Source organism: Venturia canescens, chromosome 3 (genome assembly GCF_019457755.1).
Source record: "Venturia canescens isolate UGA chromosome 3, ASM1945775v1, whole genome shotgun sequence".
Classification (NCBI taxonomy): Eukaryota; Metazoa; Arthropoda; class Insecta; order Hymenoptera; family Ichneumonidae; genus Venturia; species Venturia canescens.
The window spans coordinates 14580072-14604486 of NC_057423.1; the positions used below are offsets into that span (position 1 = coordinate 14580072).

General features: G+C 38.7%; 3 protein-coding genes across 5 annotated transcripts; 1 reads left to right on the forward strand and 2 right to left on the reverse strand.

Moving 5' to 3' along the window:
- Positions 1 to 3937: 3937 nt before the first annotated feature.
- On the forward strand, positions 3938 to 5146 carry LOC122408399 (uncharacterized). The gene has a single exon (XM_043415166.1). The coding sequence runs from the start codon at positions 4083 to 4085 to the stop codon at positions 4941 to 4943; it is 861 nt and encodes a 286-aa protein (XP_043271101.1). The 5' UTR covers positions 3938 to 4082; the 3' UTR covers positions 4944 to 5146.
- A 334-nt stretch (positions 5147 to 5480) lies between these two features.
- On the reverse strand, positions 5481 to 8654 carry LOC122408395 (uncharacterized). Its single transcript, XM_043415156.1, has 4 exons — positions 8503 to 8654; positions 7977 to 8107; positions 6506 to 6862; positions 5481 to 6003 (listed from the first exon to the last, which is right to left on the reverse strand). Exons 1-4 carry the CDS (start codon positions 8651 to 8653, stop codon positions 5647 to 5649), a joined length of 996 nt encoding a protein of 331 aa, XP_043271091.1. The 5' UTR covers position 8654; the 3' UTR covers positions 5481 to 5646.
- A 12902-nt stretch (positions 8655 to 21556) lies between these two features.
- On the reverse strand, positions 21557 to 23171 carry LOC122407904 (keratin, type II cytoskeletal 1-like). 3 transcript variants are annotated; one of them, XM_043414379.1, is made up of 5 exons: positions 23010 to 23171; positions 22726 to 22920; positions 22201 to 22632; positions 21840 to 22107; positions 21557 to 21752 (listed from the first exon to the last, which is right to left on the reverse strand). In XM_043414379.1, the coding sequence occupies exons 1-5, from the start codon at positions 23089 to 23091 to the stop codon at positions 21749 to 21751; spliced, it is 981 nt and encodes a 326-aa protein (XP_043270314.1). In that variant the 5' UTR covers positions 23092 to 23171; the 3' UTR covers positions 21557 to 21748. The 3 variants fall into 3 exon arrangements, with proteins under 3 accessions (XP_043270314.1, XP_043270313.1, XP_043270312.1); XM_043414378.1 differs by having other exon boundaries at positions 22198 to 22632; XM_043414377.1 differs by having other exon boundaries at positions 22195 to 22632.
- Between the last annotated feature and the right edge of the window lie 1244 nt (positions 23172 to 24415).

Genomic DNA, 24415 nt, shown 5'->3' on the forward strand with positions numbered 1-24415 from the left:
ATTAAATTCAATAATGGACAATTGAAAAATATTCAACGTTATATTTGAAATAGTCCAGTCATTATGTCGGAAGAAACAGGTTAGAAATGCAAGTGAACCGAAAAAGCTAAATTTTGGATATGACGTGGGGTGACTATTTCTTTAAAAACAAATTTGACTATTTCTTTAAAAACTCAATATACGCACGCCGGGTTAAGAGAAATCGAAACAAAAAATTTAGAAAATCCGTTGGAGCAATCTCTAAATTTTTTTCTTTTAAGTTCAAATTTTGAGTGAATTAATTCTCGTCTGAGTGCTAACTATGTTTGTTGCAACACCGGAAAATCAATAATTTTTATTATAATTTTTCACTGAAATTGAAAAAAAATATTGAAGTCATTGATGCCGTTTCTCAAAATTTTTTTTGATGGCTCTAAACTTGAGAGAGTTACTTTTTCACGAAGTATTAACGTATCCACTTGCGACTTTGAGAAAAAAAATTGATTTTTCTTATACACGTTAATGTAACGTTTGACCTCAACACTTTTTTGTAGAACAGCAAAGTGTCATTCACCGATTCTAAAATATACAGAGAATTTGAATTCGACAAAATTTTGAAAAACTGTTTTTCCAAAATACTTTCACCCCCCCTTCTTTTGGAAGGACGACAAGAGTAGTTATTTGTAGCCACACGTTTTTTAATCTCATAAAATTTATCGTTAAATATACAGAAAAAAAGCAATAAAATAGGCAACGTAGTCTTTAAATTTTTTTGACAGTGAAAAAATTTTATTAGATTTATGATTACATGGAGCACTAACACTTTCTTCTATGAGAACAAAAAAAATGTTTGCATCGCGATTTTTGAGAAAAAAAACAGGAAAATATCGAAAAGTGGCTTGAGCACTATCTAAAATTTTCTTTTTATATCTGAAATTTTAGGAAAATTACTTTTTTTCATATACTAACGATCTCCGTTGGAGCTTCAAGAAGAAAAAATATTGATTTTTTCTGATTTTTATTGAAAACAGGAAAATATCGAAAAGTGGCTTGAGCACTATCTAACATTTTTTTTTATATCTGAAATTTTAGGAAAATTACTTTTTTTTTCATATACTAACGATCTCCGTTGCAGCTTCAAGAAGAAAAAATATTGATTTTTTTTGCATCACCCTGGTAGAACCCTGAATCCATTAAGTTTTCAATTGCGGAGTGAAGTTCGTTAAGAATAAAGTTCTGCTTATCGAACAAAATCCACTTCCTTGCGGATGGAAAGAAAGTGGATTTAACTTTCTTGTATGGACAGAGCCGAATAATTTGCCATTTCGGAAAAAAAACTAGGTGCGTCCATTCTATTTTTTTTTTTTCAAATAGATTTTGCATGTCTGACGAACAACATGTTTTTTCCCAGCGCGTAGCCCGAACCCAACATCAGTTGTTCAAATTTTTATGCTTGTCAAATTTGATTTTTCACTTGTCAGTGATTCCAAGTAGCTGCTCCCTGTTGGGTCATAGTTTTCATATTCTCTTCGCTCATTCATTTACATGTGTAAACTTCCTGCCTTGACGAATTATACATAACTAATGGGTTTGGAAGAAAAGTATCGAAATCTTATCCAAGTTTGCCGTACTCACGTCCTGTTGATTCGCTCAAATTTTTTTCCAAGAGAGTTTCATAGTTTAGTTATGAATCAATGCTTCCAGTGCGCAATCTCACGATAACTATGAATATCCGAATAAGCCTGTAATTTATACATTTTTACTTTAAAATAAATTCACATTTGACTATTTCAACTGTAAAATGAATAATATAATGGAACACCGCAGGGATTAATAGTTTTTTTCTTTTTTTTTAAGGTAGATCATGCCCGTAGGATCGTATTTTATGGATGTCTAAATTAGATCGATTTTCACTTTCTAATTAAAGACATTATCACGTTAAATTAATGTCAGAGTTATTAATTTGTATTTGTAAATAAATTGTTTCGACTTATCTTTTGGCGAATGAAATTACGAGCCATTGATTGAACAGGGATCCATCACTGACTGAACCCAAAATTTCATTCGTCAATGGCTAAAATACTATATTTTTTTAATGTAAAAAATCACTTTCGAGAGCGCAAAGAGAAATGGATAAAAAAAAAAGTGTAAATAAAATGGGTCAAGCCAAGAAGAAACAAAATGCCGAAATAAGCAAATGTGAGGTTATGCGAGTGCTCATTACCAATTTTGTTTAATCTTTAACGTAATATAGGGTAATATGGGGCAAAACGGACTTTCCCGAAACTGAAATTTCATAAAATGCATAAAATTTTTTTTTTCGGTTCCAAATCATCTCCTGACCATAAATCATGGTAAATTGTTAAATTCTACGGTGACATCCCCAAAAAATTCAAGTTTCAAAGCAAAATTGATCCCAAACTACTATTCGCTTTTTTGACTTATTTTGAAAAACCACAATAGTAATCAAAGTACGAATAAAGAAAAAAGGTTTTTTATTAATTTTTTACAAAAATCGCACTCATAGCTGACATCTTCGTCTTCAACACCTGTACGCAAGGTATGTGCCCATTTTTTTTACATGTTACGCAGCAAATCCAATCTTCGAAGGACAACGAATACAACTCTTCGCAAAAAATGCAAGAAACGTCTTCAGAAGACGAGGATTTGGCTGTCTTGGTGACCTTTTATTACTGTCTGCTAAACTGCTACATTTCGAAAAATGTCGATATTTCGATTTTTATACCTCTTAGAGGCTGTGTCCGTTGTGCCCCGGAAAATTTTTTTGAAGAAATTCCGGAAACTAGGACCATGAATCAATGGTCAGACTCCGATAGTGTCTCATTTTTTTTCATTTACATCCAAGGAATGGAACCTGAGTGGTCCCATTTCTTTTCCCATATAACCGAGTTGACATTATATTCGGAAACAGTCGCTTGGATCGGCTGCATTTCGAAAAAGAATTTCAAGATTTGGCTCATTTATCTTTCTTACATGTCAAGGTTTGAGGGTCCAAATGGTCCCGTTCCTTTCGTTATATTGCTGAGTTGACATTCTATTCGGGAACAGTCGCTTGGAACGGCTGTATTTCGAAAAATGTCGGTTTTTCGATTTTCATGCCTCTCAGGATCTGTGTCCGTCTTGCCCCAAAATTTTCTTTTTACGAAATTCGGGAAACAAGGACTGGGCATCAATTTTGGGGCTCAAAAATAGTTGAAAGACCATATGCTCATCAATGAAACTTGCTTAAATAACCCTTAAGTGTCCATTTTGCCCCATAGTACCCTATCTTTATCACCAGTAAGACAATCGTTTCGAGTTTTTTTTTAAAACTTTCATAATATACTTCATTGTTATTTTGTACTTTTTAATAAACTTCGTAAGAAGCGTTCATACGTTATATGAAAAAATAATCCATTTTTACTCATCGTCCCTATACCCCTGTGTGTTTTTCTCCATATTTAAATACATTTATTTCAATAATCAATGAGACAAACCCTTTAAAATTTGATATACGTGTCAGTCCATTTGAACTCTGTATAAATTTCAAGACTTTCTTAAGAAAATTGTTTCGTGCATGAACTACCTTAAATCTTATTCAGCCAATAACTTGATCGGAAAATCCATGACGATGGAAACCATTTAAACGCTTATTCATGGCCAGATTTCTTTGCAATGGAGATTCGAGAGCAGTCTCGCGTTTATATTTTAGATGAAAAACCACTTGTGCGAGAGGATGGGGCGGGCTCGGAGGCACGCAAGCAATGTCCAAACAGGAGATAAGGTCGACGGACACAGAGAGTGGAGACCCCATACTAATAGTGCGCTCTATACATATTTCTTCCCTGTACGTATATACGTTAAATACTGACGAATAATCTTTGTTCGGTATACTCACACCTCCCCTTTTCGTGCATCTGTGTGGGGCACATTTCTTTGACTTTTTGTGTGCTCTCTCGGGATTCAGTGTCTCCCAGAGCTTGATATCGTTCGCTCTGCTTGTTCATTTATCTCAATTTAACCGTTCTAAGACGAAGCTAAGTGACCAGTTCAGAAATAGCCTATTTGGTGACAATTTCTTTGCGGTTCAAGTCGATATTGCGATGTCACGAGAAACGTCGATCCTTAATATTTCTACTTTGGGACTTGTATTGCTGTTGGTGAGTTTTTGTGATTCGAAAATTCCCAACGACCCCGATCCATGGATAAATGACCAAGAGGCCGAATTGCACCCTTCGGTTATTTCTGGAATCCGAAAATTGGAGTACATTCGAAGACTCATGATGGGTCCTTCTGAAAATAGATTTGACAAGGATTCACGATTTTTCAATGGAGCATTTAACAGTCGAGAGAAAATCGGGGACTCGGATCACCTACAACGTCAAGTGAACTCGACGATGTTCGAGGCTCTCTCAAAATTGGCCAAGGTTCGAGTCGCCGATCCGAGCAACCGCGAAGCTTTGAAAGACAGAAATGAAATTGGGAATCACCCTAACTTTTTCGGAGGCCGATTGAATCGACGCCGGCTTCATGGTTCTGGGGAAGACGAAAGAAACACGAGAGTTCGTGTCGATCCTCCAAATCCTGCTGGATCAGTAGTCGAGAGGCCAAAACTCTTCAATGACTCGGGCTTGATCACGAGGAAATTTCAGTGCAGTCCGATCAGCGAAATTTACATACCGGACGTCGACAAACAAATGCCAGCGTATTTATGCGCACTTGGAAGAAGAGCATTCGTCATATTGAGCGAGAGATTCAATCAGGAAAGCAGAGATCGGTTTATCATTACTCTCGACGACCAAACGTATCGTCAACTTAACCCTATCTACTCGGGAACGAGCACGTTGACTTCCGCTGTATCGGTACTTCCGGCTACTCTCGTGCTCAAACGTGGCGACGCTGATTACACGGTACGAGGAGTCAAAGATAGCTCGAAATCTACGTTGGCAACCAATCGCCCATGAAAATTTTCCAACGAACCTGACGAACTTGGACATTTCGTTATTTCTCTCTCACTAATTAATATACATTTTTGAGTTTTACTTTCAAACAATTTAAAAAAAACCCGAGATATTGATCAATTTTTCACTCAAGTTTTCCGTAACCACTCGTTAATTTATTAAGAAAAACATGAAAAAACGTTTCAATAAAACTTCAGATGATCGCCGTCGTCTTGATTTTTTACTTATTCGCCTGAATTTAGGTTTGCCCTCGAAAAATTTTTATAAACGCTCCATTTTTTTCGACCGTCTGAGCTTGGACCGTGTTCGAATTGGCTGCATGCGCGTTAACCACAGGAATCAACATTCTGGCAAAAGTCTCAAATGTAAAATAGAAAAGATCGATGTTTTTATCTACTTTTTCACCGACTGCACGTAAGTGTTGAGTTTTGAAGAAAAAGAAAACAATTTTATACTCAGGTACGACGCAAAGACGCAATAAAATCATTTCGGTGATAATGTCGACACATTTATCAACAAAAATGCATCCAGCCTCTCAGAAACTCTTGACACTGTTCTCGTCTTTATTTTCTAAGAAATCGTGAATAAAAAATTTACAAGTAACTATGGATTCTCTTGAATTGCGTAGACTGAATAGAGAGATTAAAAAAAATATATTTTTTTTGTTCCGTTTGCTGAATCTGATTTCGACGATGACGTTGAAGGATCATTCTTCCTGCACCATGAAATCGATCGATTCATCACTCGGTCTCGACTCTTTTGGATCTCTGGCTGGCCTCAACATTCTTTCGCTAGTTCTCGATTTGCTGGAATGTTTTTCTTTGGGATCCTCGATAGGCAGGATCAACCTGTCATCTGCATCATCGATGATTCGTTCAAAGTCTTTTCGTTCCTTCGTCGCTTCCCCGTCGATTAATTTTTTTTTCATTGTACGTCGGTACGAATGGACAGGGCGATCTTCAGCGACCACTGCATCGTAAAGATCGTTCGGACGCGTTTCTTCTCTTTCCACTTCGGCTGCGAGCCTCTCGAGATCCTTGAGATCAACTGGAAGTCCACCTGCCTGTGTGATGAAAGATCATGACATTTGTTCCAGCAAACTTTCTTTAACAACTAACGAGAGTCTAAATCTTAAAAAAAAAAAAAAAAAAAAAAAAAAAAAAAATCCAATGAAACATTTCTACGTAACGATATAGAAGCAAGCCTGAGTAAATATCCGCAAAGCCTCTGCAAGAGTGGAACACCGCAATGTGGGATAATGGTAAAAAAAATGGAAAGAAAAATATTCTCATAAATTTTCAATTGCTCTAATTGCTTTTTTCAACCGATAATTATCATGAATTTCATTGCCCGTTCGCGCCAACAAACTCGCAAGCAATTACACAAATTTACCGCTCGTTATACGTTCCCACATTATTTGACGCGATGTCTTGCTTCGAAAAAGGTACGAAGGAGTTAGGAATGAGATTGAGAAGAATATATACGAGAGTTTAACGCTCGGTCGAGTTCTTCGGTGGTATAATAATGTACCATAACGAGAAAAAATTCACGGTTATCTGGCTCACCTTGATAACCGCCTCCTTCGAGAGGCCGATTGGCTTTCTTGCACTGTTCTGCTTCCCGGCTTCCTCGATCCAGACATCCTTGGATTTTTCAGGTTCATCATGATCCGCCGAGTTTACCTCAATTGCTTCACGCTGGAGAACCTCGAACGGCAGTGCAATTTTGGACCTCGAATTCCCATCGTTCGTTTTATCGTCACCCGATTGTCTTACACCGATCAAATAAACTGTTCCTTTTCTTCGTGATCCCGCGTTCAATCCTCCCTCGTCACCGTCCTCCTCGTCATCGTAGGACGGGTGGTTCTCCATATTCTTTCTCAAGTCGTCGGGAGCATTACCGAACCGTTCCGGAGGTGTGTTCTGCTCGCAAATAATTCATTAAATTATTAGAAGATTGCTCGCTAGCGCGGGCGTTTCGAACTATTAAAAAATCTCCGACGCACGACGCACACTTTTCAAATAACCAACCGATTGCAACGTGGCGGGAATAATTATTCCGATAATAATGAAAATTTTCAAAAAAAGTAACGTTCGTCAAATCAGGTCGTACTGAAAAAATATTTTATACACTTTTTTCCAAATACTGTGAAAAAAGTTTTGATTGATAAAAATCAAACGGTACAATAATTTAAGATGAGACGACGAAAGCGTTTTTTTTAAATTCATGTTCAGAAGAACTTTTATCTTGAAAGAGTAAATTAAAAATCGCCTAAATCATCATATCTGAGGGTTGAGTGGACGGATTTACTTGCAAAAAGGATCAATTGAAAGAGAAAAATCGAATAAAAATTATCACCAATTTTCAAATTTTTAACTGCAATGGTTTGTCCGCGAGAACGGTTTGAAAAGCGCTGTGGCGTCATAAATCGACATGTTCTCGTATACAAGAGTGCGGCAAGGCTCGCGCTGGCTTTTCTTTTACACTCTCGTTTTTTCTTTCAATACTTGGCGTCGAGCCACTACCGCGTATTTTGATTTATTTATTTATTTATATTTAAAACTTTGCCAGGAGGAATAAGACACCGTTCATGAAAACAGAACAGTGCACTATTTAAGGACGCTTGTGTAAACAATGCTGTGTGTCTTTCCATTAACCGCTGAGACATGTAAATTTCGAGCATTGAAAGGAGAGCGATTATCACTGTTAAAATACGAATATTCCCGTAAATCTTCCTTGGTAACTTAATGATTTTTCATGACCAAATGTAGCCAATGTCACTCGTCGTCTTTTCAACTATTTCTATGCCAAAAATCATGTCGTTTGGTTGGTTCGATGGGACGCGAAGAGAGGACAATTTTACGAATATTCTTGTAAATCTCTCTTGGGAATTTGATTTTTTTCCATGACCAAAAGTAGCTTATGTTACGGTTGGTTGCTTAGTAAGGGCGTGAAGGAAGGACAAACAAAACAATAAATTTGCTCATTTATAATATTAGTTAACACGAAGATTATGCGAGTACAATATTACTCTACCTCTAGAATCTGCTTTTCGTGAAAAGCCTCGGCCAAAGCTGGATTGATTTCATCCAGTGGTTGATCTCCGTGTCTTATGTAAACGGGTATGTATCCAGGGATGTTTGGCAAGACCTGCAGTGGGAGTGCATCTGCGAACGAATAAGCGATGAAACGATAATTAAATGCATGTGATGTTTAAACGAAATACTCAACGTGTCTGAGCCGAAATCTCGAGATAAAGTAACATTTGAACAACTTTTGTCGACTTATTTATAAAATTTACGTCAAATTTATAGTATAAAAATAGAACTCGTGGAGACAAATCGTCGACAATCGATAATCATGGCACTCGATTAATTAGATGTTAACGTATAACCACGAAAATTTTCACGATGCACAGCACTCGAGTACTCCTCCACTGTCGAATCTTTCGTCGCACTTGATACCATGTAAATCACGTTATTCATAGAACAACGCAGTTTCGATATCATTCATTCGATTTAATCACGATTTATCAAAAAGCGGAGTTTTTTCCGCTACTCACGGGCGTTCTCGCCGATGAACGCGAGAATGAGGGTGCCAATGAGAAGTACGTGGAATTCGCCCATGGCCCCCGTCCCACGCAGCATCCCAGCGGCTTGCATCTTCGAACGGTACTGGGCCCCCCGGCCTCTAAGACTCTCCTTTATATACATGCGGTCTTCCTCTCTTCTTCCCGTCCATCCCAACACCGGCTCGGCTCCCACCCGCCTCTTTGCCAACACCCGAGGGGGCGCCCTCGGGGTTAATACCATTCCGTTAATATTGCCGCGAAAAAAGCGAACCATTAAAGAAAAAGAGAGCAGCGCGGCAGAGGAATCGCACACTGATCTTCATTATTCGCTCCCTCGCAGTGTCGTAATACGCGTTCGTCGTTACATGAGCCTAATTATCGTGGAAAAAAATGCATTGTTGAATGTTTCATCTGTTCATCTGCCCGTACAAAAATGGCGAGCATCCATTCGATTAACGATGCATGGTACAAAAGTCTAAATAATTAGAAATTGATCATTTTTGTTTTTTTGTTTTTTTTTGTTTCTTGTTTTTTTTTTTTGACAAAAAAATTGGTGATAATGTTCTTCAACATCAAGTGCGAAAACACAATTTTTTTCAAAATTTTCTTTTGGTTAGTTGTCGAGTAATTACGCATTAAAGCAGATTTCTTATGCCCGGAATGGAATTTCCTATATGTATGGAAACGCTATGCTTATACACGTGAACTTTAGTGATCAATTACTCGATAACTGTACAGAAGAAAAATCTTAAAAAATTTGTATTGTCAAATTTGGCACTAAAGAATATGTTCGCCAAATTTCATAAAATTCTGATCATTTTGAAATTTTTTATGTTTGCTAAGTTCGCGCGATTTCGCTTCGCTTCGCAAGTATAAAATATGAGAAATTGAAATTTTAGGAAGAGAAGATCGTTGCCCTCTATCGATTCTCCATTTTTTTGTTAGGAAAATGATCGAAGTAGCGTTGAGCTTCACTGTCTGGTATTCGTGCTTTTTTAGCTCAGTATTTCGATTGCTCAACACTCGAATTGGAATATTACAAGCACCTCCGATCACTATCGATTAATAGATGACCTCATGAGCCACGGTGAAGGTTCTCACCTCGAATAAAATTCCTGTGGCTTATATTAAACCTCCGGTGAGCACATTGCGCGTGTACTTGCATACATGTCTGTATTAATATCCGTATAAACGTCAATCCATCCATCTTCATCGCGATAAGATGTTTGATTGAAAAAATCGACGTACGCAGTTCCATTGGAGCTTGGAAAGAAAATCCTGTTGCATATTTATCCTTCGATGATGACGAAAGTAACAGGTAATCTTGGCAAGAGACAAAACATCGTAGATCTTTTTTCCTGACTTTTCAATTTCTCAGCGCGATTTCAACGCTCCTTGCCAACGACGTTTTTTTCGTTAAAATAATTTTTTCCAAGCGTTTGCGAATACTCTCCTCTTCGGTGCACTCCACGAGGAGTTTCACTGCCAGTATATTCCATAAACTTTCGTCCGGCGGGAGGAAAGACGAAGGAGAAACGGTGAGAGAGAACAAGAGGAAAGAGAGATACAGCGCTCTCTTGGGAAGATATATTAAATCCTTCATCTCAGTTCGAGAGGGCAATAGGCTTTCGTGGAAACGATTAAGGTGTCTGCAGTTTCGAGGATCCAAAGAAGAAAAGTACAGCGGTGATTTGCTTGGTTATATTGTGTTGAACCAGCGCAGGCTCACGGCTTGTTTTTCTGAGATTAACGAGGGAATGATGATGTTGTGGACGAGCGAAAAGGCCAGATATATAGAAAAATGGGAGGGTGAATTCGAGTTAAATTATTACGAGTAATCACGAAAATCATTCATAATGAAAGCGAACCAGGAAAAAATGAGTTTTTTTTTACGTTGTCGACCGGCCTTTTCGTTATACGTGAAAAAACATTTTATGTTCAGTCCCAATGCTACAGAGCCAAGGAATCAGAAACAAAGAAAGTTCCACGACGCGTTTTTTTCCACGTTCTATTCGTCGTTAATAATCGTGAAAAGTCACCTCGAGTTGCTCACATGAATCGTCACGTTCCAAGAGTAACGCTCATTCATAGAACTTGATCTCGTATCAACATCATTATCTTTCTTGTCAACATAAAACAATGAGCGCACGAAGCAGTTTTGGAGATTCGACAGCCTGTGTCGCGGTAAAAGAACCGACGAAGCTTCATCGACTTGTTTCAATCTTCACTGGTTCTTACACTCCAACTTGTTTTTTAGACGCGCTATCAATAATTTCCGGTTTTCGCAAATCGAAACCCTGCAACGCAAGTTACGAGAAGTTGTTAACTAAAGTGCTTTATTCCACTGCATAGCATCAATGAGATTCGGGGTAGGAATTTATTTTTCAATTTAAGAAAATTTTTAATTCAACAATTTTATTTGCTGAAAATAATACGGAATCTTTTTCATCCATAGCCATAGAAGATAATGGTTTGAGCTGCGATTTATTACACTATTCTAGTTAGTTTCAAGCACGACGACTCGCAATTGCTTTGTAAATAAAAATGGAAAGCATCGTTAGCACGTCGATATGTGGCAATAGCATGAAAACCAATTTTCTTAATGCAAACTGTGAGCTTTACGAGCATATTAAAATCGTTATATGTGCGATCATAATCAATGTCGCAGGTCCAATCGAACGCAAGTTTTTTTCATAATTGTTAATAAAACGCGACAACTCGAATTCCAACGGATGACTCGTTGGGTAATACAATTTCGCAATAATTTCATAAAAATCAGATTGCGATGCGCTGACTCATGGACCATTGTATGAATTTAATTTTATTCGATTGATCCCTCGCCGCTGATCGATAGCCTTTTTGATTAATTGCGACGCGATCCTCGCTACTCCGTTGGAATAAAAATGATCTCGCTCTACGAACCGCCGGTTCGAGGATCCGTGAAAAAAAAATGTTTCAAAGGCGTGCTTAACATCAGATTGATCCCACTTAGTAATTATTTCATTGATCGATTGCTATAATCAATTTTTCACTTGGAAGACAAATTGAATAAAAAAACGCCTTGTATGAGAAGATTCAAGCTCGTAATGAGCGTAATTAACATCAGGTTTTATGATGCGGATGATCGCAGAAAAATAAAGCTCCTCGACAGCTGACGTGCTACACCGAAGCCCACGCGTAACTTTGTTTTTCATATTATCATACAAATCGATTTTTCGTTCCCAAAGTATAAACTAATGTTAACATCAAATGAAATTTCATGGGATGTCAACTCAACAGAATCGATTCGTCTTACTGAGAATATCTATATTTCTCAGCGATTTGCTTTCAATCAATTTAATCATCGGAATCGGACGATGATTAATGGAGGAAACTGCATTAGAATGTTAAAAAAAACCGATTTTTTTATTGCATAAAACGTTGACTTAACTACCCAAGAATATGCTGTCAAAATTTCAAAGCAAAATTCGGATTTTTTGATAGGGTGGAGGATTACCTCAGGTAGTCTTGCGCGAAACGAAGCCTGCGAGGAAGAAGAAGGATTGCTGTATGGTGCTGGAATCGCTTTTACATTATTGTTAACTTCCTTGAATTTCTAGTTTCTGAGAATGTATTTTTCAAACGCGTTTATCTCGACATGACTTTTTTCACATTTGCGTGCAGTCTAACTCAAATTATGATATTTATAAAATTACGAATTATATAAACCAACATGTGAGATGATTATCGTGATTTTAAGGGTATTTTTCTATGCGTGATTAGAGAAAAAATCGTGAAAATCGAAGTAAATTGTTCCAACACCAGCAAAATGTTTAATTTTCACTTGCATTGGGATTCATATTCGTAGAAAATAAGTTATTAATATAAAATCAAAGCCTTTTTGAGTTCCGATGAAAATCGGAACATGAGAATCGGACATGACAGCGTAACTTTGTTATTTTTGGCTGAAATTATTCAAAAAATTCACAAAAACTGTTCGAAATATGAATGAAATGATGTCAAAATTTGATTAATATCTAATTAATTCTTCCCCCCAGATAAAAATCCCAAAAATCCAGTGTCAAACAGCCTCCTAATGTGGTTTCCCCCTTAATCCTCCAGAAAAGGTCAACTCCATAAATGAAGGAGAATCGTTGATTATTCCTACATCAATGTACGTGTTATAAGCAGATTTGTGATTTTTTCAAATTTACAACATCGCAATAACAATTAATTTGATTCAATTATTCGAGTGACTTCAGCCACTGAAATGACAAGAGCGGCGAAGCCTTTTTTCACGTGCTATATAAAGTCGAGTCCACAAATCATATCTCTTCAGTTCCTCGATACCGAATTAGTTTGATCGTTGAATTATGAAAATGTCTATTCGACAGATTCAACTCTACCAATTGAAATTGCACTAGGGTCTCGTTCAGTTTGTTCTATTGTACTTGAGTCCAGAATTTTTTTTACCGAACTTTGTCATTAGAAGAGAAGGAACACAGACCCGTATTTTCTGAAAAATAAAATTTCTTCTGTCTCTCGTTACAGCCACCAGATTCAGATTGTCAGTGACCAGCATACAGAACGATTCTTGGTTTGCGAGAAGTGCGAGGATTGGTGAGCTAAAAGTGCAACGGGTCTGCCTGGAAACGCGAGAGCTGTTAATGACATGCATATGGATATTCACGGTGCGTCGTGTCTCGACTCATCAATGCTCTTGCACTCAGCGAGTGAAACGACCATACGAATCTATGCGTATCCACACACTGTCATAGTGCGTTGTGCACGGCTACGGATCATCGCAATTGCCAAGCAGGATGGCCCTATTGCAATCTAGGCCGAGAGTAAAATTGTCAATCAAGGTCGTCGCTCCATTGATTATACCGCGTTGTCCTACGAGGGCTCTTTCTCTCTCTTGTCTCTACGTGTGATGGGAAGCAAGCGAGAAGCGAAGAGCAAAGTGTGAAAACAGTTCCTCTTCCGCGGGGTCAATTAATCACGATAAATTCAATCAACTCGAAAATCCCTTGCCCTCGTGAAAATGAATCTCGTCCCTGCCACGTAATCACAGTGATTCGAGCCAGTGCTGCGATCTTCTTAATCAACGATAATTGATAATACCTTTGCAGAAAAATCATAAATACATGGCGTGCCTTCGGCTACTCAATATTCAACGCAATAAATTCTCAGCGAATTTGATCGAGTTTGAGCTTCTTTTCACCTTTTCATTTTACACATGCCTCGAATTCGCGCTCCAAAGATTTAACAGTCCCGAGAAATACCTGTTTCTCGAGGCATTTTATCGTTTGTCCAGCGGCTTCCTTATAAGACACTCCAGGAGGTTCCAGACACTCTCCACCATGAAGAAAGCCGCGAATATTATGCTATCGTCCCCTGTACGATGGGCACGGTATCCATATACATGTAATGTTATCGTATCGGCCGAGCCAGAGTTCCATGTGGAAGTCTCTCTTCCCTTGGCCAGTTGGAACCGGTTCCTTTCGGCTCGACGAATCGAGTTCCTCCTCTCTATTACATACACATATATATTCCACCTTTCTCTTGCAAAAGTTCCCATCGTGTCTCCGTGTGCGTTCCTGCGGAGAGACGCAAAGATATACAAGAGCTCTGAGGGCACACACGGATAAGTAGAAATGCGCGATGCACGTGGATTGAATTAAAGGCTCGTCTCTAATCGTGATCTCGATTTATTCCTATTTGCCTCTCGTTTCCCTCCTTGTAAATCGGAAACTCTAGCGCGTGCACTTTTTTTCCGCGCTCACTCTACAACGACTTCGAAGCAGAACTCAAACAGGTAGTTGGAATATTAATTAAGTGTGTGCGACAACAAGAGCAAGATGTACCTGTGGTTATTTTCGTTCGGTAATGATTCAGGTGGCGCTTCATGTCGGATAATATCAAATAGCCGCAGTATTTCGGTTTTCAGATATGCCGGGCTATTCGTGAAATCATTCCCCAAGTTAATCCGCAAGTACTTCAAGTTTCCACGGTTTTTAATGCCGACAAAAACTGACGAAAAAATATAGGGGAGACCGGGGCAAAACGGGATACCTAAGGGAATATTGAACTTTTCAGAAGTTTGGGAAGCTCTGTCTATTTTTTACTCCCAAAAACTAAGAAATGTACTGGAATTTTGTTCAATGTTCAAAAAAAAAAAAAAATCCGAGGCAAAACGGGGTAACCTTCAAAAACTCATGAAATTTTTTTTACTACGATTTTAATTCAATGCACCTTGGTTATATTTTACACCGGTAACCGAGTGCTTCCGACTTACCGCTGTAAGCGTTGGAAGCGATCTCAGCGCTTACAGCGCTCAAACGTAAGTCGAGCGCACGTTGCGAGCGCTCTCAGCGCTTACAACGCTCTAACGTACGTCGAAGGCACCCTCTGTAATTCAATTAAAAATTAATGATATGAATAATAACGAAGATTGCCAATGTTTATTTTGTAAAAATTTGTATTCTTTAACCACTGAATCGTGGATTCAGTGACAAAATTGTGCACAGTGGGCACATGATTAGTGTGCAGGTGTAACCACACATGATGGTCCGCAAACATATATCTGCGATTACTGTCTACGACAGTAATCTGCGAGGCAGTAATCGCAGATTTACAAATACTTTTTTTATATCTGTGCAAAAACGTTTTCACTTTAAAAGTGATGTAAAAAAAGAGAATTTGAAAAAAACGAATTTTTTGAAAAAAAAATCGAAATCCAAAAAAACAAGATATTTTGGAAAAAATATGTTTCATGTTCTTTTCGGACTAGGATAAAAATTTTAAAAAATTTCTCTCATTTTTCGGGTATCCCGTTTTGCCCCGGTCTCCCCTATGAAAAAACAGCAAATTTGTGATATTTAACGAGTCGAAATATTCAACATTTTTTTCTCGATGATTTAAACTGTCATAATTTAACAGTCGCAGTACTTTAAATATAGTTGAAATTTGTATATAGCCAAGAGGAATTGGTAGTCGGACGTCATTTCAATTAATGAGTAGATGCTGAAGATCACTAGCTTCAGGAAATACATCCGTATAGACGACCGGCTAAAAGTATGAAATGACCCGACAAAAATTCAAGTCGCATTTAAATTTTGATAGCTCCTCGAAAAATGAAGATTAGCGAACAACATTTTCAAAAGGACAAATTCACTTTTATATCCTTCTGATTTTTTTCTGATCTCGTATATGCATTTCTTAACGTGACTGTTTTTTGGCTTTTTGTTATAGAAAACAGTTTTACTTTTAGAGAACAACTTCGTTTTTTATCAAAGTGAAATAAGTTGAAAAAAATCGTTTGGAATCGACTAGGTTTTTTCAAATTTTCCCCAGACAGGAAGAAAGTATTTAATGAAAAAACCTTCATCGGTTGAGGTTTTCAATTGATGGCAACTTTTTCGGAATTTTTTGGTACAATTTAGTGGGTTGGAATTCGAAAAATTCCTGGAACAGTCAATCGAAGTAATATATTAGGTTTCCGATACTCTCAATGCACAGAACAATCTTAATTTTCATTCCACAGTTACAGTAGCGACATGAGCCATGTAAATTTGTAAACAGTCTCCTCTGAAAAATTCTCATCGTGGAAAACTTTGTAGCAGATTTGCTATATTATATTGTTTTTAAAACAGAGGGAAAAATGTGTGAAAATGATTCTTATCTCTCTCGAAAATTGGATGGAATAATATTCATTATTAAAGTCAATGTTTCCTGACACGTGATTGAAAACGTTTCGCATTGAATGACTCAACTTACCAGACCCGTGCAACGCGAGCTTGATGGAAGGACGAAGAGAAATTTGGAAAAAATTTCTTTTCGGCGACTTATGGTGAGTTTAAAAATGGTAAGATTATTCCAAAAAGAAATATAACGTGAAATTGCCTCTCCCCCCCCCCCCCCCCATGGATAAATATACATATATACAGACTTGTAGAATAATCTTTATTGCACTCAGGTTGCCTACTTCACCAGCAACGAGTCCGCAACCGCTGCATTTTACAGTCTTTTGCCTATCGTCCTTCCTTATCATAAAACGAGTAGACTGTGAATCTGAGTCTCGGTTGGAACAACGGTCCTGGCCGTTCTCGAACACAACTAAGTGTAGCAGAATATTCCATATGTAAATGCTATAAAATGAACCAACGATAAACTTCCTAGAGCATAAAGTAAAAGAAGTTTTACTTTCAAGGAGCCTCAAGCATCGCGGCGTTATCGATGGAAATTGTCGCTGTAATATGGAAATGTTGCAGCGCGACATTTGAAGGCTTCGGAATCGACAAATGACACATTACAGTATGATACCTGATACTATTCTTATCACGGTATTAAGCGAGTGAATGTTTTAATTAAACGGAATCGACGATGCCTGAAGACGAAGGTGTACAATTACAGGACTCAATATTATCTCAAAGAACTCGTGTAGCAAGAAATTGCAATGAAATCAATGCGATAAAAATTTCAGTAGCAATTAAGACGCTTAAGGTATGGATACCAGGGCGGTTAAGGTAGTTCGATAGCTAAGTGCCTTATAAAAAATAGGGTGCAGCCCCCTTCCTGTTTATTACAACATTATTCGTTGTGAAATATGTTCCAAAAATCATTGAAATTATCGTTAAGGAAGTTGAGGCTGTACAGTGTTTTTTAATACCCAAAAGTTATGACCTGTATCTTTCAAAAGTTAAGCCATTTTACAGTTTGGCAATGTTGCATACACTTTAAAGAAAAGTTGGGGGAAAAAAGACGAATAACTGGTGAAAGCTCAGTCGAAAACACGAACGGTGACGATCCTAGCTTCAAAAAACTGCACGGGAAACAGATTATTATTAATATAATCTCAGCAAATCTCCTAATAAATCTGGAAAATTGACATCATTCAGCAAGCCTTGCTCATGTTGCCCAAAAAATTTCATATTTTTAGCATTATTTTTAACGGAGATATCACTGAACGTGTTTTGACTTCCCTAAGATTGCATAAGATTTGGCCCAAATTGTTATTGATTTTTCTCAGCAACGACGCTCCTAAACTGTCTGAAAATTTAACTGATTTTTTATTACACTTCACTTTATAAGATGCAATCGGTTTATTAAAAGCGATGACATCATTTTCATTCTAATGCTTCAACTTCCTTAATGATCAGTAAAAAAATATATTTTAATTTAAATTAATAAAAATAATGTTTTACTAAAATTTTACAATGGCTCCTCATTTTGGAGGTTTTATATTTTTTCTTTTGCCTATGCCCCTGTTAGAATGCAACTTCATGCCGTATGCATATATACGAGTATAGAAATCAACGCTCAGAATAGCGTTAATCGTGGCAACACTGTACACAAGCAGCTGCCTGAGACAAGCGCAGCGTCCTAAAATATAGTGATGATCATGGTTTGTCTCAAATATGACAGCGTCGCCACGTCGGGAACCTTGAAATTCTCCCACCCAAATTCTTCTACGATTTTTATAACAATAATTTTTTTCTCAAAAACTAGACGTTAGATCATATTTAAAAAAAAATAATATTTTTCAGAAGATACTCGACGCTGTGCTTTTCAAAAATAAAATCGTAAGAACCTTTCTCGAGTTACTTCGATACACATTTTTTGTTTGACGATTACCATGTGTTCAGATGGAGAAACCATAGAACTTTAACTTGCAATATCTGAAAAACTAAACGGTAGAACTACTTTTTTTTTTTAATTGATTCGTTAGATTTTTCTGCGCGACATATATTTTTTTTTCAAAATTTCCGTAAGAAATCGAGTTTTGCTACTGAACAACCTTAAAAATAAGCGTTTTTTTTCACGGGTAGCAAACTAAGTGCATGATGAAAAATTAATTGCTGCGAGATTCCAGTGGTTTAAAAACTCTTTTGGACAGTGTTCAATGAGAGACTTTAATTTGAAATGAAAATTCTTTTTTTTCAGCAAAAAATTGATTAAAAAAACTCGATGAATATGTTATCCGTCCAAAATTTCGACACTCTGAAAATAGTTTTTTGAAAAGCTGCCATGAATATTTTTCTCCCAATTTTTTCAAATACTTGGATGCAAATCACGATACAATCGAAGCTTTCAGTACACTAATGAATTTTTTATTTTATTCCCTCATAACAAGAAATACATGTAAGTGTTGGATGAATGAGAAGTTGCGAGCACGCACAGAAAAAAGGTGCTTCTTGTCAATGCAGCAATCATTTTTCCAACTGAAATATCATTCCAATATCACTCAACGTTCTTTTTGATTGAGGACTCGAGGAAATGAGAATCACTGACTCAGGCTAGCTTGAAAAATCTTCTGAAGTTTAAGTTTCGAGAAAATATATTAATTGAATAATTACAACTTCCATTTTCATGGAAAGCCAAAAACTTAATTTTGCTTTCAAAGATTTCATTGACTCGTCGCGTTTACCCAGAAAATAAAGAAAATGCATAAAAACTACTTGACGCAGTAGTTCAAATTTTCAAAGAATTTCACCCCTTTTTTTCAAATCGCCCTTACAAATACCGCTAACCCAATCGTGCGTGATTATAAATAGATTTTTGTAGCAACGTGATCAGGCGCACGCTCACCTCAGTACGCAATCACGAAGATGAGGGCTATAAAACGGTTGTAAATAATTAGTGCAAATCGTTAAAACCTGCGTGAAAGGTCTCTGTGATCGAATAGAGACCTGATACCACGCTGCTCGAAGACATACAGATATAGATCGTTGGAAGAAAAGTGTATCTGTGTTGAATCGATTTCCAGTTTTACCAGCCAATTAGCACGATACGCGAGGTTGCTCTTGACATTGATCTCGAAAGATCGGAGGGCGACGACTGCTAGACGGTTGCTGATCGTTACCAATTACACGTCGTATTCTACGCTTGTTGCGGTATCATCGCGTGCTCGGAAATACTAATTATCCGAAGAGCTATTGAAGTATCGAAACGTAGTTGGGGGAGCAAAAGAAACATGGAAAATGAATCGATTTTGCATGGCTAATTTGATTGCCACTGGATTTGAAGCATAAAAAGTTGGCAGTCATTGAAATCTGCGACTCCGAGAACTCACATACATATTCCTGCGTCGAACTGTAGAGTTTAACAAACGTTTAACCAGCAATTATAATTAAAATCTAGGCTCAAAGATGGACTTTAATTATAAGCTCAACATAAACGTGTGCGAGTCCTGGAGGAATTCTCTCGGCCTCGGCCACGATTACTTCCACTCGGTTTCTCTCTAGTTGCATTTTGGCCGACGGTCGCCGGCAAGGGGTCGTCGACCGGAAAAAGGAGTCGAGAAAAGTAACCGCGGCGTATGGGTGTACGGCTCATGTCGAGTGCAGACGTGAGCGTTGTCTCGGGTGCATGCTCACCGGTAGATTCAAAGCTCCCTAGGGTGACGCTGATTTCCACGTGCTAAGAGGGAGTGACCGGAGCAGACTATCGGCTCTTTCGCAACAGGTCTTTCACGACCTGTAAACCCACATTTCCCGATCAACTCGATTCCAACCCGTTCTACCGGACAGAGTCCTCGTCGAATGAGACGTTCGCTCGACGAGAAAAACACAGAGCAGCCGGAGCAGAAAAGGAGCGTTCCTTCTCGGAGAACTAATGGCGAAATGATTTTTTTAACGACTTGGAATGCGGCTCAGGTCGATCGTATTTCGGCGAGGAAAAATATATTGTTCTTAGGACGGGGACATGCTCGCTTACTCGCTAATAAAGAATCGGAGAACAACGTTGTTATTACCGTTATCTTCACCCGTGTCTTCGGAGAGAAAGAGAAAGAGGGAGACGGAAAAATAGCAATTACAGCACGCGGTTGCTACGAGCAATGTGTACCTACAGGCATGTAAAGAGAGAGAGAGAGAAAAAGAAAGGAACAATATTATGAGACTCTGCCGCTTAACCTGTAACGATCCTTCTGAGCTCAGACACCCGGACCACAGAGAACAGCCTCGTTTCCTGTCCCTAGTATTTATAGACTCCAACTCGACGGTACATTCAACACGACGAATAATTATTGCCATCGGAAAAATGCGAGCAAAGCTATATCCGTAAAAGCAGTAGCGAGAGAATGGAAGATCATGAAGAGTGCAAAGATGCGTGCAGCAAATTATTAGCCTCACTAGTGAACTCAGTGATGCTGCATAATCATCTGCATTCCGGCAAAGCTCATCTCGCCGAAAGTACAGATAAAATGCATAGAAATTACACGCTCCGGTCGCGCAGCGTTATTGTAAAACAGTTACTCTCCTTAAAATTTAATCAATTTTCACAGAGGGACTGAGAACATTCCTCGTGGGTTAACTCCGGAACTGTCAATTTTTAGAATCGTTCATACATTTATCCCTTTTTGTGAAAATCGTCAGCGTTTCTATGGAACAGTGGACTGTTCGAGGTGAAATATCGTTGGATGAGAGTGCTAACTCTGCCGGATTAGCGGAACGCAAAATCGCCAAGGCGTATCGCTAAAATAGATTGCGAATTTTTTTCCCTCCGTTTCTCGAGGGAGCCTTGATTTCGTACACAAGTTTTTCTGCAACACTGGGCGGTCGAAGACCCGAGCTGAAATGCTCCCTTTCATGCCTGCGATCGTGTTACTTATAGTTTTTCAGCTGAACGGTCTGCTTGCGTGATTATTCGCCATGTGGATTCGAAAAAAGTACGTACGTAAGTACACATCTCTTCGACAGAGCATCGCCGTATTTGAGATGGAGCAATGTCCTCCGCAGTAAAGTTCCTGGGTGCATGCCACTGTGCGTTTGTAACACGAAATCCTTCGCGAAATTGCCAGCTCACGAAATTGGTGCTGAATTGAAGCACCGAATCTTCGTTCATTCAGTAATCTGCGTTTCTTTGGGTCCGAGACCGAAGCCAAATTATTCAAACCTCTCGGTACGCTTTCGATGATTCAGTTTTGTTTACGTTCTGAGTATGTCCAATGCTAAATAATCGATATGAAAAATTCCTTGTACACTCTCAATGATTGGCTGTACAAATTGCAAAACATCTGAAGGTCGGTAACGGCATTTGAGTATGAAAGAGTAGACAGCGTAGATTTACGTAACAGTGAGTTTTTTTTTCGTACAAATAATTAAACAGTCAAGAATACACTTTTTCACTATTGCGTGATCAATACGCGTGAAGAAGTCGTTATTTGATGAAATATTCTATTGAGAAAGTTTTGTACATATCGCAGCTAGTGATTTTCTGGAATGATTGGTCACGTTAATTTCATTTTCCTGGTTGATTACCTGCAACAATCAAATAGAATTAATTTCGATTGCTTGATGAATCTATGCCTACAAATCTATTGATTTTCCTCTGATACTCAAACTCACCAAGTGCCGGAGGAGGATTGGGCTGAAGCTTGAGCTGAAGATTGACTCCAAGAACCACCTTGACCGCCTCCGCCACCTTGACCTTGACATACTTGGCATTGTCCACCGCCACCACCTCCATGATTGTGCTGTCCACCTGGATAATAATTTCCTCCACCCTGAGGATAACCGCCTTGTGGATAACCTCCTCCACCTCCGTGAGGTCGGCCACCTCCAGGATATCCAGATACTGGGACAACGACGACTGGAATAACTCCAACGGTGTTTCCTGATGACGATATCACGGATTTAAGTGTTGAGAAGGATGTAAGAATAATGTTAGTTCAATATTCGATTTTGTCGTTAGAACTCTTACCACCACCACCACCACTCGGATAGTGTCCTCCACCGCCGCCTCCTCCACAGCCGCCACCACAGCCTCCGCCACCTCCGGTGTATCCACCTCCTGGATATCCACCACCCGGATATCCGCCTCCACCATAACCACCGCCATAATTGCCGCCTCCACCTCCCAACAGTTTTCCTAGTTTACATTTGAGGCACGGTGCACGTTTCCTCCGGACTTTATTCGTCGTCGTTTCGACATTTTTCACAACCGGGACAGCCAGATCGTTTCCGGGTTTAGCCTCAGGATCTTCACCGAAATCTACCTTGATGACTTTCGTCTCTCCATCTTTCATTACTTTCTCAACCTCAAAACCTTCCTCTTGGAGGTCCTTGGCTATGTCATCTAGGCTCACGGGATCTTCCTCATCGTCGGCTTCGACCACCAGAAGGACCGTCGCCAAAGGTTCTGTCAACGAACGTATTTACGTATAAAACAAGTTTCTTTCAAGTCGTCGAATACATCATTACGATAACCTTCTTCTGCCAAAACTTGTATTACCTAGTATTCCTGGCATAGTTTCGATCACATCGTCCGTAAGTTTTTCTTCCCCATCTTCGATATCAGATGAATTCGTTACGGCGTAGATATTGATGAGGTAGACTACCCCGTGTCTCGTACCGATACTCTCATCGATGGGTGGTGGTTTCAATTCGGTTGCTAGAGTCGTGTTCTCCAAAAGGGCTGGGACGACTTCTACAAGTGCAGGATTGATTTTTCATGAAAGCCAAATACGATACGTAGAGAGGGTTATTTGAGTAAGACAGAAAGAATTGTGTATTCACCAGCTTCAGGATTTACGTCCAATGGCAAACCCTTAAGGGAGGTTACCAGTAGCAACGTGCCCACAGCACTTAACCACCACATATCTCGATTTGTTTTGCAATATAAGCACTGTGTAAAATTTCTTAGCGTTCTTTCGAGATCCGACTAGTCACTGAATCATGAATACTTGACGCTTCATCTTTTATAGGCAAACGTGTATCCTTCCACGATGATCCTAGGCATGATTACGTAACGTTTGAATCATGTCTGCCAATGAAAACGATACGAGCTTCGGCCGCCATTGTTTACGTCTTCGACAATGTTCCGCATCACTCACAAATCCCACCCGGCGGGATCCCTGTTTCGGTTTTTCCAGGGAAAAACCGCAACACGACCTCTGCTCAAGTTTTTTCTTCTATCGCTCACTTACTATATGTGCGATTGTTTGGCACGAACTGCTTTGAGAATCATCCCAACGAATCGATTGTAATAATTATACCATCGTTACCGAGAATAACGTGGTGAACCAGTGACCAGTTGAAAAAAAAACCACAATTAAGTGGACTCAGATTTTTCTACTGGCATGCACCGATCTCTAACTCGTAGAAGAGCCAACAAAGTTCAAAGATTCGCGGGACGCGGGTAAAAGTTTATCAGAAGAAGCAACGGATCATCTGATTACGGAGAATCGGTTAGGATTGAATGAATCGTCTGTTGCGAGTGAGCGCAGTTGTTGCGAGCCGAAATCATTTCGATCGATCGCTCTTCAGTGAGATACGTTTCAAAATTCAACTGTCATTTCTCCACAAACCCCACAAACGAATTTTGTGGGGGTTCTTAATCAAACGCACTCACAACATTTTTTTTTATCAAGTGGTAGTTTTATTTTTCTATTTTAACAAAACTTTTTTGCTTCGTTTCACAGCCGAGTCTCGAAACTTCCGTCTCCTACAGCTGAATTTTGAACTTTGACATTGACATTTTTTTGACATTTGAATTCGAAAAATGAGAGTCAAAGTCAGCTGTCAAATGAGTGGATGTGTTGCGAAAGTTCTGTTGAGCTAGAAATTTTTTTTCTTACGAATCAGTGTTGCCGTAGTTTGTTGCCAGAAAAGTGAACGATCGATCACTTCCGTAAACTGTCTTTTTAAGCCATTACACGAATTTGTGACTGGAACGCTGTTACGAAGTTCAATTTGTAGGTCATTAAATGGTTAATATATACTGGAAAGCACGTAGTTTCCACGAGTCGTTAGAAAAACCGAACATATTTACACGTTGCGTCGACGATCTGAATTCCAAAACGTAAAAAAATATGATGATCCAGTGAAATCGGGCACTGCCGATCTCGTAGCTGCGTAACATTCATGCTACTTACATGTTGTTCCCAAAGCTTATTATACACTTGAGATGAATGTTAATCCAG

Excerpts from the sequence above, each read along its gene's own strand:
- LOC122408399 (XM_043415166.1), top strand. The coding sequence starts at position 4,083 with ATGTCACGAGAAACGTCGATCCTTAATATTTCTACTTTGGGACTTGTA.
- LOC122408395 (XM_043415156.1), bottom strand. The coding sequence starts at position 8,653 with ATGTATATAAAGGAGAGTCTTAGAGGCCGGGGGGCCCAGTACCGTTCG. Across the intron at positions 8,108-8,502 it reads GTTCATCGGCGAGAACGCCC|ATGCACTCCCACTGCAGGTC; the intron begins GTGAGTAGCGGA and ends ATTCGTTCGCAG. Across the intron at positions 6,004-6,505 it reads CGAAGGAGGCGGTTATCAAG|GCAGGTGGACTTCCAGTTGA; the intron begins GTGAGCCAGATA and ends TTCATCACACAG.
- LOC122407904 (XM_043414377.1), bottom strand. The coding sequence starts at position 23,091 with ATGTGGTGGTTAAGTGCTGTGGGCACGTTGCTACTGGTAACCTCCCTT. Across the intron at positions 22,921-23,009 it reads GGACGTAAATCCTGAAGCTG|AAGTCGTCCCAGCCCTTTTG; the intron begins GTGAATACACAA and ends CTGCACTTGTAG. Across the intron at positions 22,108-22,194 it reads TCCGAGTGGTGGTGGTGGTG|GAAACACCGTTGGAGTTATT; the intron begins GTAAGAGTTCTA and ends TATCGTCATCAG.